Raw genomic sequence first — 13128 nt, forward strand, 5'->3', positions numbered from 1 at the left:
TCGGTGCCCCTATTGAAGTTGAAACCAACCATTCATTTGTTGACTGATGCCTTGGGCGTCATTTTCAGATGTTCCGAATGTTCTTTTCCACGGAATTTGTGTCGCTTTTCCGAGAGCCAATTAATTTCAGCTATCATCTGTTTTTTTTTCTGTGTCTCTCTCTATGGAAGGTTGCTTTTTCGCTAGTTCTCCTTTCTTTCGGCGATTTCGCATTAGAAATTCTATTAGGGGGACCCATGCCGAATCGCTCAGCGGCCCTGGAACTTCTATATACTCAAAAGACCCTGTGTAAATACGGGAGATAAGATTTTTTTTCTATCCTCTTCCATTCGCCCTAAGGGCACATTGAGGTTATATCACCACATTATTTATCGCAAAAGATAGAAGACCAAAAAAAAAAAGTAATATTAAAATAAAAATTTTCAGATCACAAAAATTCTTTTCAGATATACTTTATTTTTTCTCTATATCTATTCAAATCGATAGGTATATATATATACACAGTTATTAGTATTAAAGACATGGTGTTACATCTTTAATTAGTTTCTTTTTGTTGTTTTGCCTAATTTGGTTCTGTTTTTTAATTAAGGAAAACAAAACCGAAATTTGTTAATTGTGACACAATTATAATATAATTTTTTTTATTTTCTTTATATAATTTTCTTTTTTATTTTATACACAAGGGCCCGTTTAGGAAAATTTTTTTTTTTTTTTTTTTGTAATTTTTCAGTCATTTTATATTTATTTTTATTTGTCGGTTTATAATTATAAAAAAAGTCCAGTTTGTTTTTGTTAAAAAGATTTCCGGATAATTCTGCGATGGTTTCTCTTTTAAATTATGTGAAATTTTGTTCGTTAACGTTTATACCCTTTGAGTTGAGCATACTCTCGAAATTCCCCGCCAGAAGCATTAAGTTAATTATACATTAATTAATTAATACGATAAACTAATTATTTTTTGCGCTAAATTGCTGAATTAAATTCGACAGAGCCAATATAAACCGTAACAGAAGCGTAAGAGGCTCTTGAAGTACTGAGTAACAAGTACTTAAAGATATCAACCACGTCAGGCATTGGAAATTCCAAGTTAATCGTAGGAGATAACTGGAAATTACTTAAATATAACTTATTTTCCTCACTTGATATGATATCTGACCATTTTAGGCTTCATTCAGTCTATATGGGCTCTGTTTTGAGTCATGATTGAAAGAGGGAAAGTTTATAGCAGGTATAGAAATCATTATTTGTATCTCATTATTCCTGCCATTCCCTCTTAATGACTGATTCCATAGATATACTATAGAATGCGTGAATTATATCCAAGGGTTAGCGCTTTTTTTTTAAACTTAAATCTCATTCATCGGGATTAAGAAAATTCACTTTATAATTCGCGTAACGACAGTGACCGTAAGAAAGTTGAAAGAATTGACTGGGAAAGTTAAAATATTCAGTACTTAATCCTTTTGGATGCTTTCACGTCAATATATCGGAAGATTTCGGAATCTTTCAAAAGGGGAATCACAGGGATGTCTTGCTGAGTCAAAGGTTAAATTTGTCGTTACGTTTGCAAATTTTCTTAACCCTGATTGTTGCGAATATGGTTAAAAGAAACTTAAATAACTTAGGAGAGAGCTAGTACAAGTTCTAATAGCTTTTAAACTAATTAGTGACATTAGGATCCGGTTTTAATAACCATTAACTAAGTGTTAAATAAACTTTAAAGGGAGAGTGAATTTCCGGAGTGTCGCCTTTCTTTACGATGTTGCGACTTGTTGCGTCTCCTATGACGATTTCGTTTGACCCGCGTTGACTCCGAGTCCGCAAACTCAACTTTTTCGTCGTTGAGGCGGATGGTCGCGGCGGGTGACGACGGTATTCCCTCCCAGACGGGACTGGCGTACGCGGGAGGCTGCCGGACTTCTGTTTTTACTGTCCGGCAGACGGACAAACATCATTCGCTCGTACAAGGACTGGACAAGTCCGACGGCGTCCCCGCTAGATGCGAGGACATATTACTTGGCGGCTGGTGAGACAAAGAGTCGTCGGTGGCAAGGTAGGACGATAGGTGAACTGGCGGACCTCCACCCGGTAACAATACCGGTAAAGGGTGCGAAGAGTCCACGTGATCCCCGTAACCGTGCATCTGCAAAAGTAAATAAATTTTTGACTCTCCGTTCTAAAATGATAAAAATCTAAATCCTCTCCATCAAACTATGATTGACTCGACCCTTGACCCTCCCCGCTGCAATAACGTCATGGCAGAATTTTATTTTGAACATTTGCGAAGTAAAAATTGGCGTTTTTCCTTTCCTTTTGTACCCAAAATTCTATACAGTCGAACATGTATGTAGCGAATGCGTGCCACTCCGCGTCAATCATTTATCCATTGAACATTTTATCCCCACACCCTATGAAATGCGGGGCAGGGAACTGGTTGGTAGTAGAGGTTCCTCTATACGGTATACTGACGTCACCAACGAATGTATATTTATACATACACTGTTAAATCATTGTCAAAAGTGCTAAAAACGGGAAAAACGAGCATTTCAAGGCCAATCAAACTTATTGCTACTGATGCACTTTTTGTAATTGGATCTTTGAAATGTAATATCGAAAAGAAAAATTACGTCATTTTGAGGGTTAAAATACGCTGAGCAATCTTTCGCAACTAAGAACTTGCCAAAACCGAAACATGGCATTGGTGACCCATATCAAAAGTTTATAAGTTATATTCCATAAGTATGACACTACCTATAGTTCGAGAACGACGCGAGAATTTTGCAGCCCAACTTTCTATTTAGCTCTCAATAACCAGCTTATTGAACATAAACTAAATAATAAACAAAAAATATATTCAGAATGAAAGATATTGGTGAAATATCTTGCGCTATAACCGTCTTCATTCTCCCCTTTAATAAAACATCATAGCTTGGCATCTTGCGTCTAATCACTGTTACAATGAAGGTACACCTTAAATAAGGAGCGTTACCATATTTCATTGTATTTAGAAAGTTGCGTTTTATGTGCCAACAAAGTCGTAAACAAAAGCCCCTAACCGAGTTTGACTTTAGCCTGGTTTAGCCGATTAGACAGCAGTTTTCGGGTGCAGGGAGCGAGCGGATGTTGCAGACTGGTCGCGCTGGGGAATAAGACCTTAGTTGGATTGGCAACTTTCTCTTTGGTGAGTTAGGGAGGCTTAAGGGATTTCCGAAAGGATAATCGGGATGAAAAAAATGAGGTTTCCAATGAGTCTAGGAAAGCCTGCCAGAGAAATAGCCGTTTTATAGCTGGACTAATACGCCAGGAAAAGCGACCACGCGAGGCAAGCGAGGAAGGAAGGAGAAGGAAGGGAAAATGGGGAGAACGGGAAAAGCCTTCCACCCGGGGGGACCCATGACTGAGGGAACAAGGGGGCTTGATTTCATTAACGGATCCTTGTAACAAGACTTTCTACTTTGCATCGACCTCTCCACTGCCACGTTTGGCTACGCTGCTAAACTAGAACTTATCGACTCCCAATGAGCCCTGAACGGAGACGCGGGAGACCAACGAACGAAAATGTGTAAAAACGGAACGGAACGGTGCCTAGCTGACGTCTTTCGCAGTTTGAAATAACCGTTATTCAAGATATCACGTCAAAAGACCCCCGTACTAGCTATAGAAAACTGAGTGAGAGTTGTTGCCCCAGAAAAAGCTCGCAGGGCTTTCAGAAATTAGAAACATTTCGCCTTTTACAAATGAATTTATCATCCGCGCCAAAAATGAAATGTGGGCGCGTTATTTTTCTCGCGTTTTTCTTCACGGGATTCTGTCCTAATTAATCATTGATAAAAACCCTGGGCTAATTAACGGTTTCGTGTGCTTGGTGGGTTGTATAAGTGTCCATCACTCTGACATATTGAATTTTTTTTTCTTGAGGGGTCGGTCCTTGGTCTAAATTATTGAGAAACTATCGCGTATTTCTATGCTCAATCTTGAGTTGTATTTCTTTCGATGTTTTTAAGTAGGTTTATTTGTATATGCTGATATAATTCGTGGACAAGTACTTTTCATCGTTATTTAAGTGTGAATGGGACTTATAGACTAATCGGGGTAATTTGGCAGTCGATAAACGTTGCTCTTTTAGTCTTTTGAAATATTTCTCCATCGGCACCCAATTAAGACAAAAGGGAGATCGTCTCGAGAGGCATTTTTTTTCTTCTTCTCATCCCCCATGCGTCTCTCATTTCTCTCTGTCTCCGCATGCAGGCTCGGTTTCCCGCAACCTTTATAATAGCTTAGAAACAAAGATAAGATGGAAAAAGAGGGTGGCGAAACCACGAGCTCGCTCGCGCTATCTGTTTCCCGCGCGGCCACGTCGCCCGGGTGTCGGGACCGTAACCGATAACCATCGGCGGCCCCGTTTCGCCCAATCTCTACAAGGTTTTCTCCTTCGGTTTTTGGTCGGGTCAGCGAGAGGATCGACGTTGGCGGTAGTTTCTCGTGGCCGGGGAAAGAAAATCAGCCGGCCATAAAGTCTCGAAGGCGCCGCCGTTACAAGATGATGGTCGCGGACGAAACGCGCGCCATCCGATACCGAAACGTCGCCTTTCCGTCGCCCCCCCCCCACACATTCCCCCGAAAACTCTAGAAAATGAAGACGGAGGGCGCTAGGAATACAAGGAAAAAACGTCAACAGCCTTAGGGTAAAGAACGCTAAGGTTGGAAAATAAATGGCACTCGTCTTCCCATTGACGTAAAATATCGGAGTTAGCGCGCCGACTGTTCCCGAGAATATAGATAGCGAGAATTTGACGCGAGACATACAGTCACTGACTGGGTATCTTTAAACGTGACTAATGACATCCGTAAATTCGTCACTAAATGGGTACGATACCCTCTATTTCAAGTATTATTGCTTTTTATGGTAATACGACTCTTACCTGGCTCACTAGTTGTTGAAAGTGTGGTCCTGTTGGGTCCATATCGGGTTGCATGGCGTACTCCGTTAGGGCCTTCCAGGGTGGTTGGTAACTCTGAACTTCGATGGGGTTGACGTGCAAGGGACTCTCGTGACGGACGGGACTAGTGGCCACCATAGGGACTCCTCTCATGCTGCCGAGCGTCAATTGGCGACCATCCTGACACACGTAGAAAGACAACGGCCACGCAAAGAGAAAAAAGAAATTATCATTATTTACTATGAATTTACCAAACGAACAACTAAACTATGTGTTAGCTTCGAAATAATATACTTCTAATAAAACCCAAAGCGTTCTACAATTACTTAACAGTGAACATTAAGCACCTGTTTACGTATATATATTTTAATCTAAATATTTAAGCAGATAGCAATCGCAGGGGTCTTAATCAAACGCAAAGTTTTGGTATAAAATGTTGAAAATCTCCAGCTCGCAGCTAGGAGTTGCATAAAGTTTTATTATACATTTTGGAACTCTCGGGAATACCTAATGTAATACAATGTAAAGGCATACGCAAAGGCCTTCATTTGTTTAAAAAGTAAAGATCAGTCGTGAAAAACATTGTGCATGGAAAATCTGACTCTATAAGGGCATGAAATGAGAAACTCAACGTGTCATCAAATATTCAAATTTGACAAACATATCGTAAATAGGTGTTTTCACCTTGATATTCTTAATCATACCTATGCATTTCGTCTTTGCATTAAGAAATATATAACGTGTAGGATTTCCGGATGCAACCCTTTTTTTTTAAGCCCCTTTCCCCAAATGCATCATTTTTTGATCCATGCCTGAGGTGAAATAAAACTCTTTTAACTCAAATATTAATGAACAAGGGTGGATTTTACATTTAGAAAGTTTCCAAGAACTCAGTATGATAATGTTTTTCCGAAAATACTTAAAATTAATCCTATAAATAGTAGTCAGATATTTAAATATAATTTAAAATATTTAATCCGATTTCTCCTAATTTGGAAAATATTATTTTTTAAAGTTTTATCATCTTTAATGGGTAATATTTAGAAAAATTAAATTACTATTCAAAGCGGTTTGAAAATTCACGAGATGAGACATGAGAGTACTCGCATGAAGTATTAAACCTACATCACAGGGGGGACTTCTTTGTATCTACTTTATAAACACCACTAATTATTAAAAACACAACTATAGGCCTTGTATCATAATAGATTATTTTCCGCTTCCAAAACAAAGCTTATTTTTGCTACCAAGAATAATATAGTTAGTCGAAATGCTAGCTAGCTAGCTTTTCTTCATCCTCAATTCTTAGGGAAGCGGAAAAGTCTGGCCAAACATCGAAAAGGGGTCGATGCAGCTTCGCCTTAATGCATTCGTGCTCCGCTAGTCTCCTCTGGTTCGATCTTAAGGGTGAAAAGTAACGCTCTCCGGAAGAGAGTTTTGGGCCTAAACACGATGAGGAAGGGTGGAGAGAGAGAGGAAGTGGCAGGAACTGAGGAACTCCTCTGAAGGAAAAGGATGAGAAAGATGAAGAGAGAGAGAGAGGAAAAGAAAGGGGTGGATGTTGGTGTATAGGGGGGGGGGCGCCAATGTCTAGTGCATGCCTAATGGGCTGCCCGCGCGCTAATGCGAAGACATTAAATAGGGAAGAACTGCAGTCAACGCCACGCCGTACATTTTTGCCCAGAAACTTCCTCCCTTTCTATGTATAATATAGCTTCCATCTTAGTCTAAGAGTGAGTGAAAAATATCTTCCCCTTCCTCCCCTCAAAAAAGAAGAAGAATTTATAATGTTTATCGTCGTAAATTTTGCGTGCAAATTTTCTCTTAAGGAGAAAGGAAGGGCTACAGCCATTTCACACAAAATTACTTTCATATATTTATATATTTTTATATTTTATATATATACGCGATGGTTTATATTATTAGAGATATAGAAGTCCATTACTCGAAGGTGTAAAACAGTTTATAATTATCTTTCAGGGATTATTAACTATACGCGTGCTATTTTTTTCGTAGTGTGCTGTTGTAACGCTTAATCACCATTAATTGTTTTTCTACAATAAAGATATAGTCAGTGCTTTACTTCGGGTAATGGACTTTTGATTATATAAATATAAGTGTCCCTACCGGTGACGTCATTGAACTGTATTCCGAATCGAGGTAGCCATACTATAATAGGGAGACAAAGGTAGAGAGAAGAACAGTTAGAATTTGTTTTTGTTTATTATAATTACTTTATTTCTTTTAATAGAAATTTCTAAATTTTCACGCTGTGTTTTTCTTAGTTATTAAAGTTAATTTAAATTAAAATTAAATTATTACTTTAAACTGCCTTCAAAATATAACAACCGTCGTACAACAAAGTTAATCCTCTTTCCGCGAAAAGTATTTTTTTTTTCGTGAAAGCTAAACAATGTGTTTTATACCTTATTTGTTTAAATTAAAAAATAAACTTAAAAGGATACCACGGACTAGAATTTATTATTTTATGCGTTCTTTTGATTAAAAATGATAAAATTCTAGCCCGAAGTATCCCTTTAAAGAAAAACGCCATTCTAATTGTTCTTTCTGCAACGGTTTCTTTCCTATAGAGGTGCTAGTTTGTCTAATATAAATTCGATATTTTTTATTCATATTGATAAATCGATAGAAAATGTCGTCTTAAGTGTTTAGCTCATATAGTGCTAAAGAAATATAGAATTCATCGAAGTAGGCCTAATTTTTTCTTCTCATGATATTTGATTTCTTTTATATTGATCTTATATGTATATCAGAAATTGGTTTGTTTGTTTCTATGTTTGTACACAAAAACGATTTGTTTCCGAACTGCATGAATCATGAACGTAATATTTTAGACTGGTAACATTATACCTTTATGAAGCATAATTTTGTTGAAAACAAAAATGGTTTCTAAAAAATAATGTGACGGAGAAAAATTCATGCGTGGGCCCATGCAAAGACTTTTATTTTATTAAACGGTACTATAAGGTGAAAATTCCATAAAAATGGGACAGTTATGGATATACAGGCCTTTATTGGAGCGTGCTTCAGTCCATCACGGTTTTTAGGCAAATCGCGTGACTGTTTATACGGTGTATCACGTTTATGCCTCACGCCAAAACCCCCTGAAAAAATATACACGCTTTCGATCCCTTTTGCCCTCACCCATTTTCACGTTATTTAAGCATTGATATTGTCAATTAAAGAGAAATACTCCCGTTCTTGTTTAAATATTGTCCGATATTTTAGTCGGACAAAATAGCTGACCGTTTGTTCTATAAACTCTTTCACTCCCCCTTTTAACCATAAGTTTATAAGCTTTGTTCCATAAGTATGACGCTATTAGATACTTACAACTCGAGCTAGTTCGAGAACGACAAGCGAGAATTGAAGTCCTACACTCGGTTAATTTTGCAGGACTTCCATCTTCCTATTTAGCCTGTTCTAAGCCTTTGACAGCGCCTCACCAGGCTTCACTTTACGAGAATCTATGACCTACGTCACTTCATGGCAAGCTCCAGTTTGTAACCAGTGTCAAACTTATGGGAACATATCTTATGAACTTATGTTTATACGCAACGTGCTCTACCCAAAGTTCCCCTGTAGTTCCAGCTTTTCACGACCCTTTTTACGTATATTTGTTGGATGTGACGCCAGCTATCGATCTGCCTGGAGTATTCCCCTTATAATAGTCAGATTTCGACTTTCTAACGTATGGTTTCTAATAAATTATGCTGGCCACGACATCGCCAGAAACTCTCTATAAATCTACCTCCGTCGAGACCCCCATAAACCCCATTCCCGCCTTTTAAAATCGCATTTCAATTTCTTTATCCAATTTTATAACTGGAGTTTTTACCTATTAATTAATCCTAATAGGTCTTGAGAATTGACAGGGAGAAGGCGACATAATATTACACTAATAACAAGTATTTCTATAGGATTAAATTGCACTTTTTAATAATTTTCAATAAAAAATAGAGAAAAATTATATTTTTTATTTAAAAAAAAAAGACATGAATTTAATTAAACTGAACTGAACCTATTTGAATATATGGACTTTGGCTCCATGCTATTGCCAGAGGCAGATTCTTTCAATCCCCTTCTATCGCGTTTTGGCGAAGGCTTGCTGGAACACGTTGACAAAATTAATTTTTTAGAAGTTTTTAGGGTAATTTTATGAAATATTTATGGAATTAAGTTTTAATATTTTGGTTTTCGGTATTTATTATATAAATTCATTAAAACTTATAGATAAATTCATGAAATCTGGCCTGTAAAAGGACTCAAGTGATATTGTCGAAGCCTGTCTGCAGTTGGTGGCATCAAGTCATCGCAAGGGATACTTCAAATTGGGTGAGTCATTTGGTTTTTTACTTCTGTTAAACGTTAACGCTGATAACAAGCTGAATTAATAAGTTGTACAACAATCCTGGTATGCATGGTGCGACCAACTAAACCGGAAGTAATTAACCACGTTGCTGACTCCGTGTCAGCTTCCACGCCGCGTAATGCTTAATTATAGTACGCAAAAACGTGTTGGTCCTTGAAGTCCTTGATCAAATTCAAATACGTAACCATATCTGGAAATTAAGGCCCTCTTTACAGTTCTTATATAGTGGAAAACGTCCGGGCCTCGCGTAAATGTTGTAGGGACAACAAAACTTAACAATAGTTGCCGCGTTGCATGACTATCAATCTATGAAATACGATGTCGAAACGACGTCCTCGACGCCACTCGAATTCGGCAAATTAGCTCCATTTATACTTTTCTTCTCTCGCGTACGCTAGAGATGCGTGACGTATATAGGGAACGATCAAAAACCCCTAGAATAGGCCTAGTACTTTATTCGAAACCCATTTTTCCCCTTTGTCAAACGAAGGAACAATGGGAATATGAAATAAAAAAAAATAGTATAGGTCTATCTTTCTTTTTGGGAAGCGTGTCTCGGGACGTCTGCGCGGGCGTACGGTCGGCACGTGCGCATCCCAATGTCTCCTCTCCTACATGGTTTTTCTGACGCTGTATGCGGCCGCCAAACGCCTCCCGAGCCTTACGCCAACGGTGTCCGATACGGAAAGCTTAATGCACTTCCAGAGTTATCCGAAAAAGAGAGAGAGAGAGACTATACCCACGAAATCCAATGAAAACGAGACACGGGGGCTCCTACTGAGTTTTTTTTACGTAATAAACTATTAGTACTATGTATTACTAGCCACCGCCAAGATACGGATGACTATATGGCTATGGGTCGATTGTAATTGTATGATATGCCAGTACTCGGGCAACCTCCTACGCGTAAGGTTCTCAAATTTTTTTTTGTGCTCGATCCGTTTTAAATATGTTTCTCACGCTCTCAGACTTGCCCCTTCCGCAAATTATCCACGCATTAGTGCGTGCCAAATCCGTCCTATGCTTTTCCTACTATGGATTTATTATTTTTTTCTTCTTATGTTTCTAAAACTTAATCGGAATTTTTGGCAGTTGCGATCTCATCTAGCTTTATATTGAACAGAAACTATATTTTTATTTGACTGTTATCTTAAAGTTGCCACTGGTTTTTTCAATTTGGGTGATTGACATCCGAAGTTCTTTCATTTAGGAAGACCTCTTAAGGAAGCTTAACTTGATGTTAGTTTAATTAGAACTCGCTTTTCATGGGTGTGAAGATTAGGGCCTTATACTGTCCAATTCTACATCGTGTTAATTTTACCAGCTCTGTTTTGTTCTGTTTTCAACTTTTCAATCGTTGACTACATGACCTATTTTAATGGGTCAAAATACATGCTGATAATTTGAATTCGAATTATAAACTATATGGCACTGAGAATCACTCTTTAGGTTTATCTTAATTACAGCTCAAATGACGTGGTCACGTGCTAACCCAACCGTTTTTAGGATCTACGTTCTAGTGTCGTATATGGGTTCTTTATACCACTAAATCTCATCCTCGAAAAAACATTAAAATTATGTTTGAACAAAATAATTTCGTCCCTGCATGGTTGCTATAGATATCACTATGGACCCAACGATATAATCGTTCCCTCCAAATATTAACTGATTTCGATGTTTACCGGGAATTACCCCCGCCATTATGAATGGTAAAATATCCCAACACTAAGCACCACCACGCATCCATCTGGCGCGCGGTCAATGCGGTGGGAATGCTCTCGATGATCGAGAGAGGACATCAGAGTACTGCAGTTATACCGTGAATGTCGCTGCCCGGATACCAAGCTCTCTTGGTCCTCCACCTTCCGCCCTTTTGATGGCATCGCGGGAGTTGATCAAAAGGGTCCACAAAAACACAAAGGCCATTTAGGCGGGAGTGGATAGTGCCTCCCTGGCGGGTTTCATTTACTACTTCAACTTGACGAGCGTGTGCCCCCGTTAACTTCCCTGGCGTTAGCTTTTTGGGACATGGTTCCTCGTGAAAAGGGGCCTCGTGGGAAATTCGCGATATCGATGATGTCTTGCAGCAAGGACTAATGATACTGTAGTATGTGAATAACAGAAGCGGAGTGGAGCCGCAGCTCATGAACAAGCTCAGATTTATCTCCGTTTACGCCTGTTTCCTCTGCAGTGTTATTGGTCCATGCGACAAATGCGTGGTACGTGCCGTCGCCCAATTAAACCTACGATTCGTTTAATCGCTAATAAATAACGGAATGAAATAACAACAACAAGCTGCTTCCGCTTTGTTTCGTGGGGTGGGCCAATTGCCAATTTATTTAGAAAACCATGAGATGTTCATCAATGTCTACAAAAAAAATTACATCTTTGGAATACGAAATAGACATTGAATATTTATCTAAAATATTTGTAAAATTATTCCCATTTAATATTAAATGTGAATATCTTGGATTTCCTTAATACTGGCAAGTGGGCGATCAATAGCTTCGTTTAATAATGAATTTTCAATCGAATTAGGCGCGTAAAGCTGGCTGGGTTTATTGATTGAGAAAGCGTATAGCGTCCCGAATTCGGTTCTATCTCTCTCTGGTGCTCGGGTTGCGGGTATCGCTTTACATCTTTGATATTTTATTCCCTTTTATATGGTCTGCATACTGGCGGTGATAATAAGGCGTTGATGCTATTACCGTAGCAATTAAATTTATCTTTCTATATGCGCCTAGCAGCCTTCTATATGTTAAGTATATTATATAAACCCTTTATAGAATTGATTTAATTGAGGATAGTAATAAATTAAGCGTATAATAAGGAACTATATCTTTGTCAAACAATTGTTGCGTCATAAAGATACCAGCCAATAGCCATAATGTGTTTGAATTTCGGGGATGTTGATTATATACCATACATGTTGTAATCTATACCAGCTAATTATCATGTATTATTATATTGCGTGTTTATGATAAGTCTGGCATAAATTTGGGCTGTTTGTCTGTGTGTAGACATGTCCCTGAGTATTATACTTCAAAAAAATAATGAACTTCTAGTGTCATACTAAAGCTATTTATTTACATCGTTTAATGCCCTTCTCGCGTTAATTACCCCTCCCCCGCCTATTAAAACTGCAAACACTGCAAAACGACTGCGTTTAAACGCTTGATCGCGCAATATTTAACGTTACAACTTAAACAAACAAACGAGAACGAGTGCTCAAAATAAAGCACTCCCCTAAGGCTTATTTGCGCGAGTTTACAATTAACAAAAACCGTTTGTCCGCATGCTGCACACTAAATACCAGACGGTATGCGTCCCGTTATGTTCCCTCAAATGATAAAAAAGAGTAAATCAAATCTAAACTTATGCCTAGACATGATTTATTAATTTTTATCCATAACGCCGCTATACGATATCGTGGGAGGCAATCCCGGGGAAATAATTCTTGGAAACAATGACCAGTGGAAAAAGTCAGGGAAAAAAAATCTGATGACCGTACATGCAATCTGGGAATTAAAAGGCGAAATTATCCGGTGGGGGTAGGAAGTAATCTAGCGACGCTCTGTCACGTGCCCTTATAATCAAACCAACCCCCTGTTACAAAAGCGCCAACTTCTATAACCTTTTCCCAAGGTATACGCAATATTACCTATATATTCCTGTAAACCGGATATGGTCCGGAACCCCGTTTTTCGCGTTTAGTCACCTAAATTGACTTCGTACTTTTATTGTTATGCTTAATCAAAGCTAAAAAGAAATAAATCAGTTCGGAATTTTTATTAT

General features: G+C 38.3%; 1 protein-coding gene across 9 annotated transcripts in view; it reads right to left on the reverse strand.

Annotated features, from left to right (window-relative positions):
• Positions 1–436: 436 nt before the first annotated feature.
• Positions 437–13128, reverse strand: part of tup (LIM1_Isl and LIM2_Isl domain-containing protein tup) — a 38683-nt gene continuing 25991 nt past the window's right edge. For 5 of the 9 annotated variants that reach the window (XM_089859994.1, XM_089859993.1, XM_089859989.1 and 2 more), the window contains 3 exons: positions 7068–7109; positions 4923–5138; positions 437–2143 (listed from right to left, as the gene is read on the reverse strand). In XM_089859994.1, coding sequence (XP_089716120.1) covers positions 1952–2143; positions 4923–5138; positions 7068–7109 — 450 coding nt within the window. In that variant the 3' untranslated portion in view covers positions 437–1951. The remainder of the gene's footprint in view (positions 2144–4922; positions 5139–7067; positions 7110–13128) is intronic. The other 4 variants (XM_089859995.1, XM_089859991.1, XM_089859988.1 and 1 more) reach the window with 3 other exon arrangements.

This window comes from Phalangium opilio, unplaced genomic scaffold (genome assembly GCF_054372755.1).
Source record: "Phalangium opilio isolate 3A_F unplaced genomic scaffold, DU_Popi_V2 ptg000344l_1, whole genome shotgun sequence".
Taxonomy (NCBI): Eukaryota; Metazoa; Arthropoda; class Arachnida; order Opiliones; family Phalangiidae; genus Phalangium; species Phalangium opilio.